The sequence below is a fragment of the Caloenas nicobarica genome, chromosome 19 (genome assembly GCF_036013445.1).
Source record: "Caloenas nicobarica isolate bCalNic1 chromosome 19, bCalNic1.hap1, whole genome shotgun sequence".
In the NCBI taxonomy this organism is placed as follows: Eukaryota; Metazoa; Chordata; class Aves; order Columbiformes; family Columbidae; genus Caloenas; species Caloenas nicobarica.
In genome coordinates this window covers 10522035-10535409 of record NC_088263.1, presented here as the reverse complement: position 1 = coordinate 10535409, position 13375 = coordinate 10522035, and the positions used below count along the sequence as shown (strand labels likewise).

The 13375-nt window shown below is 42.9% G+C and overlaps 1 protein-coding gene across 7 annotated transcripts in view; it reads left to right on the top strand.

Annotated features, from left to right (window-relative positions):
* DENND1A (DENN domain containing 1A) overlaps window positions 1-13375 on the top strand; it is a 158624-nt gene that overhangs the window by 139164 nt on the left and 6085 nt on the right. For 2 of the 7 annotated variants that reach the window (XM_065648461.1, XM_065648456.1), the window contains 3 exons: window positions 2712-2771; window positions 6919-7007; window positions 13168-13296. In XM_065648461.1, the coding sequence (XP_065504533.1) occupies window positions 2712-2771; window positions 6919-7007; window positions 13168-13296 (278 nt within the window). The remainder of the gene's footprint in view (window positions 1-2711; window positions 2772-6918; window positions 7008-13167; window positions 13297-13375) is intronic. The other 5 variants (XM_065648457.1, XM_065648458.1, XM_065648460.1 and 2 more) reach the window with 5 other exon arrangements.

The window sequence follows — 13375 nt, the reverse complement described above, 5'->3', positions numbered from 1 at the left end:
CCTGCTTGTGTCTGCTCAGCACGTACTGCACGCACCCAAAAAGGTACCCGTCTCATTCTCAGCATTCTCGCAGTGCCTTTGGGATGGACGTACCCATCTTTGGCAGCATACCATGGCACCAGACATGATTCAGACGCCTGAAATAAAGATCCTTGTTCAGTATTACAGAAAACAGGAGCTTTGAGGCACCTACCTTTCATTTCCTTCTCTTACCGCCTACTTCTCTATTAACGTAATGGAAGATTTCAGGTTAGAAAGGTAAGGAGACAGGCCTTGTTTTCCTCATGAAACTAATCGGAGTGGTTAATTGTGGCAGTTCTTGTCCCATTCATGAATTATCGGCACAGCCACAGGCTTTCCTGCATTTTTGCCAGATTCATTCTACCTTCCCAGTCTACAAACACGGCTTGAAGAATGAGGCATCCCTTAAAACACGGAGATTATTTTTATCACAGGACCCAGCAGATTTCTGTTGAAGTATTTCAGAATGTAAATTTAAAATATATGCTCTAAAGCATACAGTGTTCTTGTCGTCCCGGTTTGTAAGCTGTGCATATGGGAGTATGTAAAAAGTAGTGTGCGCGCTCTGCAGGGGTCTGGGTGGACAATAAAACAGCTGCCTCTCAGATTCCATCTGCTTTCTCTACTGAATCTTTTTAGGTACCGTACATTTTTCGGTGTTGTTATCTTCTCCTTTTTTTATTGAGTGTTCAGTTGAGGTCCAGCATATTCCTCCAACGTCAGCACTTCAGATCTCTTGCAGCCTGCCGCGTTTGAGCATGGGCACATTCAGGGCTGTGCGTCTCTCTCCCGTATCTCCTTGTCTTTAAAACGCACTGACAGTTTTGAAACCAGTCCTGAATTTCTGAAGGAAATAAGATATTCATGTAAAAAAGGAAATAATTAGAAAAACTCCTCAGTACTACTTGAAAAACACTTCTTCTATGTGTACTGACAAAGCAGCTTTCATCTAATTATGTTTACTTTATGCTTTTTTTTCTTGTTGCACTTGTTGCTGCAAATGAAATAGCACCTCTAATTTACTCATAAAGGCTCTGTTTTGAATACCACTTAAAAAAAATCTCAACAGACATCCACAATTAGTTTGGGATAATATTTTGCTCACGAGCTGTTACCTTACAGACCAAAAATGAGCTTTTTGTAATGTTTTCTCTAGTATAAAAGCCATAAACAGCTGTATTGTGAAAGTTCTTTGGATATATAATAGCTGCTTTATAAGATGTGGGATCTATAATTTTTAAATAGTATTTTTACAGTGTAAAAGTGAATGTAGGGTTTTTCTTCCTGCAGCATCTCATAGCTTAAAATCACTCATCTGATAATTAGTAAAACAGTGCCAGATCTGCAGTCATAAAATTGGCTTTGTGCAAATTTTCTGTCTTGTTGCTTCAAAATTATTTAGAACAAGACAATTAAGAATATCTAGAGTAGAAAGGTATGCTGGTAAACAGCTATTGGTAAGAAAGTGCTAATTTAGACATTTCTTCCCTTTGTTGGAAAACCTGTAGTACATACATTTAGGAACATACCTCAAATAGCAATTTAGCAGCTTTTAGCAGTGTGGCTGCGTGCTGCCGTGTGCCCGTTGGTCCTTCCAGCACGGGTAATTAGGCTGATATTCCAACACAGCTTCCCCTACTGACCTTTTAGAAACAGCGTATTTTGCTGCATTAACAAATTAACTTCAAATCCATGGCTTTTCCTGTAAATATGGTCTTCATGTAGTTTGAATATACTTGCTTATCCCATGCTGGTGACAGATCTTAGCATCAACATTAAAAATTAAGCTCTGGTAAAGGGCAAATAACTGTTATCTGCTGGTGGGCTCCGGGTCCGCTGCTCCTCCCTGCCCTGCGCCTGTTCGTTTCTGTGCTTCGCAGCACTGATTTCAGCCGTACTTATGCAGAAGGCATGAAAGATTTGGAAAAAAAAAAAAAAGAATAATAGTTGCATCTTGTTTTTCTGCATCATCAAATATTGCGGAAGTTGCTAGGTAGTAAGTGAATGTCTTTTAAGTAGGTAGAAAAGTGCAAATTTCAGATTTTTCAGCTGTTCCTTTATGCTTCTGAAACATAATGGAATATAAGTATGCCGTGTCACGAAACAGAAGTTAAATATGTTTTAAGATTGTGCTCTCAGGCGGAGCAGATAAGACAGGGAGATGCCCAGCAGCAGAGCCCTGCTCCGGAGGGCGATCCGAGTGACGGGACGTGCGGAGGAGAGCGGTTCAGGAGGGCCGGGGCGCCTCAGCTCGCCCGTCCGGAGCGCGTCTGTCGCGTGGAAGAGTGCTGTTCTCCGCTCTCACTAGGCTGGAGTTGCGCTGTTACGCAGTGTGAGGGGAGCTGAGAGAGGATGTCTGTTGATCTAGAATAAAGACTGTGCTCATCGGAAGTTAAGAACTCCTGAGACACGAATCTGGAATCTTTTTTGGAGAGAAATGCAGTCATCTGTGTAGGGTTTCATTTTCTGTCTGAGGGTTAAGCTATGGCAACAAGCAGATACAGCTGCCTTTCCTATTGTGGGACTTTCTAGCTCATGAGATTTGTCCCTGGGGGAAGAAAAAAAAAGTGTTTCGTGAGGTGAGTATGAAGGTAAATCACATGTTGTCATCCACTCATACTGCTTTTGCCACAAAATCAGAGGTGTTTTCGTGTAGGTGACTATTTAATTTAGTTTCCACTTTGATACAGCAGCAAAGACTCCGTCCGCCTCGGCCACCACCTCCCAAGCTGCAGCGTTCATCTAGGCCCGTGAGTAGCTGGTAGTTTGTTTCACCGCCACAGCCTAACACTGCCTGAACTGCGCTCTGAGTAGCATTACTAAACCTCGGTAGTTTAGATTGTCAAACTTTGCAAAAAAGCAATGTGTGAATTATGCTCCTAAACTCCCTTCTTCTTTGCTGCGGCACAGCCCTGGGACCTGCATTTATTCTGCTTTTCTTTGACAAGTTCTGCAGCTTTCCGACAGTTCTGCAGGTAACTGATGCTGCTGTTGCAACATTTGTTTTCACTTTTGCGGTGATTTCTTGAACAAAAACTCTTGCTAGGCTGGCATAAGTTTTTAGCCAGTGAGCTTTTGAAGACTTGCACTAAACTCAAATACAAAAGGAAGCAGAAGTCTGAAGAGAAGGTATTTATTCCCTGCAAGTTTTGCTTTAAATTAATTTGAGATGCTGAATTTTTCTCCATGGGATAGATGAGTGAATACACATGAAGAAAGCGAAGTCTATATTTGGGCAGTAGAACGTTAGTACCACATTATGGATGATATACATATGTACTTTATGTTCATTTAAAATACAAGCTGGGATTCTGTGTAATTAGAGAGTAGAAAAGATGTAGGTACAGCGTGTTGGCCAGAGGAAGTGACTTGCACAGGAGAACTACCCAGAAATTATTCTTGGTGCTATACCTGTACTGCACGAGGCAGGCGTACCTTATCTCAGCAGTTTTTCATTCCAAACACTCACTCTTGGACAAGTGTTATATATTAACTACGCCAGATGGCTTGAAAACCGGAGACTCTGCTGGACCTGTACCACTGGTGGTTTTTTTTTCAGTAGTACAGGAGAGTGGTATCAGTTTCGAAGGGGTGTTGTTTTTGCAACAGCCTTGGGAGAGATTTATTTCCATGCAGGACTTTTGCTTTATTAATATAATCCCCCCACAAGGCAAATACATCTTACTCCTTGCTTCCTTACACAGACATGTACGTGCATAAGAGAGAGATGCAAGTTTTCAAATCTAATCTTGCTAAAACTTATCAAAAATGTGTTTCGAATGAGCAGGCAACTGGTTAACAAGTGCACTTGGGTGTGTGTTAACTTTTGATCTTCGTGCATGTTCCTGTTACATTTCAAAGCATGTGTTTCTTCTCTCTCTTTTTAACTCTGGGTGTTTAGCTTAACAGAGCCACTTTTATGGATTCCTGCTCTGAAGATTTGTGTTTTCTGTGTTTCAAAGGTAGCATTGATTATGCTTAGCTGTGTTCTCTTAAATGTAATTGCTATGGGAGACCCTCCCAGATACGTTAGGCCGGGAACGAACTTGCCCTGGTCCCGAGCGGTCCCCAGGGTGCTCCCCAGGCCGCGCGGTGTGTTCGGCAGCGCGGTGCCGTTCCCCTCGCTGAAGGAGGGCACAGTGCCATTCCCCTCTGCTAAAGTTGCTAAACAGTCTTGTTCAGATTGAGTCATTTATTACATCGAAGTCTTGCTAAGACTGTTTAATCTCCCAGCTGTAGTGCATTAATAGTCCTCACTGTAATGTGTTTGTGTCAACTGTCTTTGTTCCTGATGTGATGGATAAAAGGTTGGAAATGTAATAATAAAAGCTCCTGTTGCATTCATCTAGCTGTGTCAATAAGTGGAACAGAAATGCTTCATTCATCAAGAGGAAATTCAAGATAAATGTAAATGATTATAATCACTCCCAAAAATATGCTTGTACCAAATATACATAAATTTGTTGTTGTTCATAACTGTTATTTTGCTTTTAATAGTTGAAACACATTTTTGTGTGTGTAAATAATACTTTGTGCAGGCTGCTTTTTCCCTCTCTGAGTCTTGGCATATATTACAGAGGTGGGTATCGGCAAGTGATTTGTCCTCGCCTGTTCCAGCGAGCACTGAAAGCAGAGACCGGGTTCCTCTGCTCTTCCAACCAATTCCACATGGTACCAGAACTCTTGAGAAATACTTACTGTGTTCAGGTTATATCTGTTACGAGGAGGACTCCATGGGCACTAGTCCTTCCAATATGAGTCATTACTGATAATAAAAACACAAACACAGACCAAAGAAAGGTTAAGGAAGCAGAACATATATGTTCTTTACGTTCTGCTGTTTTGGAAATGAGTTGTGGTGGTATTATGAAAGAGAGAGGGCTGTTGATTATAATTAATAGAGATTTGTTTGGATTAATAGTGGCTGTTTGGAAACTTCATTCAATTAGAAAACGTTAAAATATAATAATTATCCATAAAGATGATGAGGACAGTAATAAGCACATTTAACCCTTCTGTACTGGATGTTTACCTTTATTCTTTTGGCTCTGTGCTCATGTAATTGGATTTCTTTCATACTTTTGCATTTGATAAGCATTTAACCTTGCCTATTTGGCTTCATAAGGCTCAAAATCCAGCAAGGAATTGGCTTGATTCCTGGTTTTTCCCTGCAGTCCCCCACGAACAATGCTCTAAATCCTGCTTAGTGTGTCACCCTGCACTTTCCTGGTCTGGGGGCCCCTGGAGCCATCCCAAACTCTCATCTCTCTCCCTCATCACCATCACTCCCCCAGGGAACCACCCCAAAGGTGAAAGTGTTCACAGCATGATGACAAGCCAGCTTTACACATCATCTTCCAGCTCAGATTTAATTAAACAGCTTTCTTTCTTCCTTCCTCTCTTTTTCTCTTTCTCGCTCTCTTCTCCCCCCATTCCTCTTGCTTCTCTCCCCCCTCTCTCGCACGCACTCTCTGTTTTATCAGCCCTAATGAAGCAGTATTCTTCATCGATCCTGCTGATTGCCAGCCCATTCCTTTTGTTTGTTGGCACCGAGCCATTCTGCCGCACTCTGACAGCTCAGCTCGTCTAATTAGCTCTGTTGTTCTTTTCCCCATGTTTCACCACGTTGCAAGTTCAGTTGAAGTTGCCACAAACTTAATCCTTCCATTCCTGCCATAAATTCACATTCTTAAGCCATCTCTATTGTGGAGGGGAGCAGCCTTGTGTGGGGACTGATCTTCAAGACCTTAACATCTGACCTTTTTATAAGCCCTTTTTCCTAAGAAATAGTGGTGATACATCTCTGGATTTCTTCATCATATCTGCTGTACACCATTTCCTTTGAAATGAAAATTCAATACAATAATCATGCTACTGTCTTCTGCATACTGCTGCGTAGTGCAGACACACGACACACAGTTCAGTGGCTTTTTCCTGGCAAGAAACTTGAGGTTTATGTGCCTGGAGGGGGAGAAAAAAGCCTGGAAACACCTCACCACCCAACAAATAATCGTTAAAAATAAGTAAATAAGCAAAAACTTGTGGAGGTGGGGGGGAATCTACATCTGTTTTATCATTGCAAACAAATTCATTCCTCATCCAAAGAGCACTTGGGTTGTTGGCCTTCAACAGCCGCCTTGTGTTGCGGCTGTTGAGGGAGCACGAGCTCAGGCAGGTCGGAAGTTGAATTGGATTCCAAACTTTGAGGATTTGGGGCATTTCTGTTGAAACTGGCATTCAGCTAAGCCAGCAAATCAGATTCGCGTTCAGGTAAGCTAGTACTTAACAAAAAATGAAAAGCTGGTTTGTAGTGCCCGCCCCTGATGCTGACCGTGTTTGTTCCCACGTTTGACTCAAAGGGATCGGTCCGTCACCAGGGTCGCTCGCTGGCGCAGGCACGTGCACCAGCTTTGCCTGGGTAGGGATCAGATGTGCTTATTCCTTTCCGTGAAGTAAAGCTTGTTTGCTTGTGGAGTTAATGCAAGTAGATTAAGCTTGATTTCTGAACATTAGAAGGTGATGGAAATGTTATTTAAGATTAGATTGGCAGCAATATCATCTTCTGTGGAAAAGCTTTGGATTTTATTACAGACGACAAAAGATACGGTCACATAACATAACATTGACTTGAGAAGTTGGGTTCCTGTGAACAAGTGGACAAAAGGATCATGATGTCAGTGCCAGACTCCTCTTTCCAATACGATGTACAGCAACACACAGGATTTACAACTAACTGTACAAGGGGAAACTCACATTTGGGGAATCTTTTATCAGAAATTTAGCCTGTACCAAACAGGACACTGGAAATGTGGTTATGCATATTTCGTTATTTATGTCTGTTGTTTGATCAATTTGGAGTATTTGCTGAACTGTCTTGTGTGTGTGTGTGTGTAATAGGTTCGCCCACCAAGACCTCATGTTGTTAAGAGACCCAAGAGCAACATTGCTGTGGAAGGACGACGGACTTCGGTTTCTAGTCCAGAACAGTGAGTACTTTGCTACTCTGCTTCTCTCCACTTGTGTCAGCAAACAGCGCGTTCAGAACTGGACCTGGCCAAAGGAGAAATATAAAAATACTACAGTTGGAAGTAATTTTTTAACTAACAAAAATTTGTATGATTTTTTTTTCAAGAAACCAAAGTTTACTTATTGCAAAAACTCTGGTTTGCTGAGTTAGATATAATTTGATCAGGCTGTTCAGTGAAAGTTTTCAGGTTTTGGAGGCTTGTTCCTTTCTTTGTTGTTTTATTTTGGACTGTGCGTTAAATGAAATTGTTAGCCACGTCCCTCAAATCCGCCGTTGTTGCCAGGCAAGACTGAACGGGTGCACGTGCAGCATCCTCGGTGCTGTCCTGAACGGGTGTCCTGGTGCCCGGTGCGGGGGGGTCGCCCCGGGACTGCGCACAGGACTCAGGGGCCACAAGATGGTCACACCAACCCCATCTGTCCCTTGTGGTTCATCTCTACCTGCAGCACAACGTCATTGCTCATGGCATGGCCACTTTGCTTTATTTACATCCCAGCCTGTGGTGGTGGCTGTGTCAGTAAAGTGAAATACCTTAGCTGATGCCCAGAGTTGCAGGATATTTGGTGTATCTCGAGATACTAAAGTCCCATAAACAGAAAAACGGTTGTTTTCTTTCAACACGCCTTTTTCCCACATGGGCACCAGTTCCCTGTCATGACCGTTTAAGAGGAAAAAAGAGGAGGAGGTTGGGTCTCCCCCACCCCCAGAAGTGAAGTGCATGGTTAGCTTTTCCCAGCCACTCCAGGATGGGGACGTATTCTGGCTTTTGGCTAAAATGAGCAGTCACTTTTACATGCTAGAGGATAGTTTATCCGTTTCACAGTGGAATTTGGTTGCCCTCTTGTGGAGTAGATTGCAAATCCTGTGAAAAGACTTGTGCTGTTACAGGGTGGTAGCTGTCCCTGCACAAAGATTACAGGAATTTTTAAAAGAAATTGTTTCGTAATATTTAATATGATGACTCACTGCATGTAGATGAAGGATAGTTAAGTCAATTTAATCATTATGTGTGTTTTGTATGAAGGATTATGTATGTTTGGATTCAAAAGCTGCTTGCTATTCCGGTGTGGCTTACAGCTAACGTGCATTTTCAATTCCTGCCAGTATCACAACAGAAATAAACAGAAACATGAACGATAAACTTAGTATCTATATTAATGCTAGTAATATATTGAATTACAATTATTATTTTGCTTGATTTTAATTCATTGCTGTTAATTTTAGCGAGTCTTTACAATTCAGCTTACCTAAGAAACAACTTCAGGTGAATGCCTTTGAAGTAGTTAATGACTCAGTAATCCTGACCTTTTTCGTTACTGTTTATCTCAAAATGACATCTTGAATAAAGGAAAAATGTTTAATTAAAGATAGGATTTTCATGATGTTTTTGACAAACTTTCCTTTTTGTTTGTCTCAGTAAGAAATAATCTTCCCATATTGTTCTGAAATGAAAACATAAAGCCGGGTGGTGTCTCTCTAAAAAAATCACATTGTTTTCTCTCCTGGATAATACTAAAATGAATTGAAAACACCACAATATATATTTTCACTCGTGTTACTTACTGCAGCTCAGAGGAGGCCCCATGACAGCAGCAGCGGTGCTGAGAGGGTGCGTTTCTTAAACTAAACCCAAAGATTTAGCTTAATTACACTGGCTCCAAACCCAGTTATTAGCCAGTTACTTCTCTCAGGTGCTCACACGTGGGGTAAGTTTGTGAGGAGGAGCCTCTGTTCCATGAGCAGTTTCTGTATTTAAAACTAACCCTCAGTTTTTGGTCTGGAATGGCTCCGGGGCCGTGTCCCGGGTGTGGGCGCCCAGCGCGTCCCCCGGCGTGGCCGCTCGGAAAGGTGAACCGTTGTGTGGGCAGCCTTTCGGTCGTTACATTTATTAATGCGTTTCTTGTGATATTAGGAAATCTATATCTTCAGTTATGTGAGTTTGTCAATCTTCAGTTAAAACACAGGAGGGCAGGAGCAGGGACTTCAAAGATCACCCAAGGTTGTTTGTAATGCCTGTTATTAAACCACCATACTTAGAAGAGCTGGTGGAACATCAAAATTTTCAGTGAAATTTTTTTCTATTTCAATAGAAATTGGGTTTTTTTTTTACGATTTTATCGATAATTCAAGGTTTGTGATGTTTATAATTCATAACAATTTGCCATTAAATCTAAAATGTTTCATTTTTAAAAAACCTTTTCAGTTATAAGGTAACAGGAAAAATGCTCAGAAAATGCTGGGTTGCCACCTGGGGCAATCCTAGACACGTGGGATGTGCCTCCCTGAACACAAATCAGTTGTTCACAGAAATAAGACGTTGCGTTTTTAACGGATAGGCAGGTGTTTTGAGAGTTCTCTTTTACACCACAGCAAGTTTCCTATTAAACGTAGCATAGACTTCCCGAGTGCTCTGGGATCTGTCTTCTGTAAGTACCGACGAGCCGCCTTCCAGGGCGTGCGGAGTGGGAGGAAATTAAAATAGGAAATCAGAGGGTCAGGCTCACAATTACCAGCGTGTCAAAGGCCGTGGGGCCGGCGCAGCCCGGCGGTGCCGCGGCCGATCGCTACGGCTGCCAGAGCCGCCAGGACGCAGCACAGGAGCTAATGGCTTTCCCTTCCACCCTGCAAATGGGAACGGGCTGCAGTGCCATAGCGTGTTATTACACGGAATTTAGTATGAAGTCGGCGTGATGGCTGTGTTAAATGATGCGGGCCCATGCAGCACGTTCAATTCCAGTTGTAAGCAGGCTCTCGGAGCTCTGCCGCACAGCGTTTGCGTGTGGGAAAGGTTTTCGTGGCATCGCTGCAAGCAAGGGCGTCTAGTTCGGAAGCAGGCGAAGGCAGCAAGGACCTGTTGGAACAGGAATGGCTGGAATCAGAAAGAAAACACCGCAGGGCGCAGCGGGCAGGACGTGCTGTGTGCGCTTTGGTCCCTCTGCCTTGGGAGAACTGGCGTAGAAGTGGGATACGGTGGAGGTGCCAGGAAAGCAGGTGCCCAGCAAAGGGACGGCAAATGGCAGAGAAACGGCCTGGGGGCAGCTGCACCGAACGAGAACCGCGGCACGAGGCACCGGCGCTGCGCTCGCAGCCCCGCGCTCCCCGGCTCTCCCAGCTCTCCCACCTTTCGGTACAAGAAACTTTAATTTTGGGGCCTATTTCTGCTGTCTGCAGAGTGCCCGGGGCCTGCCTTTGTAAGGAGATGCGCTGTCTGCAGGGAAATCGGTGACTAAAGCCTTAGCGCTGAATAATAGCGCCAAAATGTGAAACCACTTTGTAGAATCTGTATCCAGATCTGTCAGAGCAGGCAGAGGCGTCATCCACCTCGTTCCCACTTTCAATTCTTTGTTAGTATTTCCAGCTCTCTACAAAATTTGTCAAAAGTTCATAAAAACTATAAAGCAATTAGTTACTTGCCTTTACTGGGTGTAGTGATCACAAGCGGTTGGTTTTGCTGTCTGATTGGATGACTTGTGAGACAATTATTTTTTTGTTGTTTTAATTTAAAATATCCTTTATGCTAATGTCTTTGTGGAAATATTCTGCTCCTCTGATTATTCACAGTATACAAAGTACCACTTTAAGAATCACATAGCTATTTCTATATTTTTGTTCACTCACGCTCAGGTGCAGGAAGGAACTCGAGTGACAGGTCTGGTTTTTGTTCAGATCAAATAGTTACCGGGTTCCCCTCAGTCCCGAGTCTCCTATTTCAGACTGGCAAGAAAAAGCCCGCGCATCCGAATCTCTCATTGTCTTCATTTTACTGTCTAAGAGGGACAAATTCCTTAATTCCCTAGAGCTGCCGTATGGCTATTCTTTAAAAAATATATTGATTTAAAAAAAAATCCTCCCTCAAATTTTGGAAGCTCTTTTCAGGGGAGTCATGACAAGAAATCCATACAACGCCTTTGTACCATAATTTCTTTAACAGGAAAAAGCAACACAGTTAATAAAATACACAAATTTCTCATAACTAAAATATCTTTTAAAATTATTACCAAATTCTCCTTATTAATTCCCATATCCTGTACTCACATTTTCTGTATATATTTTTTCTATCTCAAGTACATTTAGGTGTCAATTAAATTTGAAATATCTACATTTGTCAGCATTTCATTTTTGGGCAGCGTGATGTGCTGCTGATTTGTCCGTGCATCCTGACACATGAAAAAAGCTCCCGAGATGCAGATCTTCCTCATTAAAACGGAACCCCACACTATCATAATGGTGCGCAGAGCCATGGAGCGCATCCCCAGCTTTATCGCGCCGTGTTTCTGACATGATATTTAAAAAGGAACAGCCGCGGCTGTCAGCGCTGTCACATGCTGGTGCTAACCGAAGACATGTTAAACTAAACATTAGAAAGAGATCAGCAAGTCATCTGCATGGGAACTGGCGCAGAGATTAGGGAGGCAGGAGCGGCGCAGCCATGTGGAGATGATGAGGGCTGGGGCTGTGACGGACACGTCCTTTTTTCCCTTGTTCCCCTTGTTTGCTGGCAGGCCGCGGCGCTGCCGGAGCCGCGCGGTGACCCGCCCGTTCCGAGCTCTTTGTGTGCCCGCCTGGCGAGCGCGGGGCCCGCGCGGGTTAATGAGGGAACAGGCACTGCTTTTGCATTCGACTGCCTCAAGCTAATAACAAATTTAAACTCGGGCAGTTTTAGGTTGTTCATCCCTCATCTTGGACCAAAATCTCTTACTACAGAGCACAGCAGCAGTGAAACTGAAGTGCTTTCCTTTTTCTAATTAGGAGATCCCACTTTCATTTCAGGAGTCTGGCAGCAGCAACCAAGCTGGTGCGTATTAACTTGCTGTATATTTCATCTTATTTGCACCGAGCTGCACTGAAGTGCAACTGATGATCTAGCCAGCAAGATCCAATCTTACCTCTTCATAGTTTGTCCCTGCTTTATTTAATATGTGCACGCAGACGTGCAATGCATTTGAATTTAGCACAGTCAGAAAGCAAACAAAAGGTGTCAGAGACAGCGCTTTGAGGGCAGCTGCGCCCAAATATTTGTTATATGGAGTTACCAAACGTTTAGTGTATCAGCAAGTGGAAACAGCGGATGTTAGAAGCTTCTGCTATATGCAGAAAAGAGTAATTTACTGGGGTTTTGGTTAAAACGAAGCGAAGCAACTGGTAGCTACAATAGATAATAGAAAAAAGTGTTCATAAAATCAGCAAGATTTATTTTTCTTTTATCCCTCAACCAGCGTATGTTTACCCAGACCTATATGGGCATGCACGGTTAGTTTTACATTCCCTAAAAATTTAAGCATTGTCTTCATTAGGTACAAGAGCAAACCCTGGAGATCTGACCTCTGGGTATAAAAGAAAGATGACTAATATGTTCTTGTTGGGCTTTTTATGGGGTTTTGCATGTTTTGTTGTTTGCTTTAAAAAATATATATATTTTTTTAATTACAGCTCAAGTGTGTTTCCAGAGGCACTTCTGATATTAAGTTTTCATCTGAAAGGATTTTTGTTCCAGGCCACTGATAACGAATGCATAGATTGATAGTTACTGTCCTGTGATGCAGAGAAATGAGCTTGAGTCCCTTTCCTGCCAGACTGGGGAAGAAAAGAAACATATACACCTTACTTGAGAAATTGCATTTCACATAAACCCTTGGAGAGTTTTGGTTTTATTCTAGTGTGAAGCAATTTCAGATTTCAAAACCAGATCCAAGTAGGAATCGTGTACTAGAGTAATGTCAGTCTAAGCCTCTGTAAAGCAGAGGTGGATCTAATATTTGTTTGCTTGTAGTCAGAGCTCAGGGAATCTGAGCAGAGATGTCTTCCCAAAGAACAAAAAGACACCCAGCTCTCTAGAAAATGTAGTGGGGAAAATGTGGGTGTGTGCGTTGGCTCTTTTTGCAATGCGGTGTGACTGCAGGGCTGGGTCCCCGTCCCGAGGAGGGAGCGCTCGGCACGTTCACATCCGTTGTGTTTTCTGCCTGAAAAGCAGAGCTCAACGTGTACCCGCAGAGCTCCTGGCGGGGACAGTCACCACGTTCAGAAATGACTTAGAGCCTGTGAATCACTTGGTTTCTCTCTCCTCTGGAGCTTTGAGTGTGACAACCTGATAACTCCCTTTTCTCTCCTGTCTCCCCCAGCCTTGTAAAGCCCTTGCGACACTATACGGTCTTCCTCTCTGAGGACTCTTCTGATGATGAATTTCAGCAGGAAGAGGATCCTGTCTCTGGCTTCTCTGAAAACTTTTTCTTCTCTGCTCCTTTTGAATGGTCTATTCTTTATTCTTTCATTGTATTAATTCAGTCTTCAGATGATGGGTTTTGCATTGGTCATGGTGCCTGCTCCTAT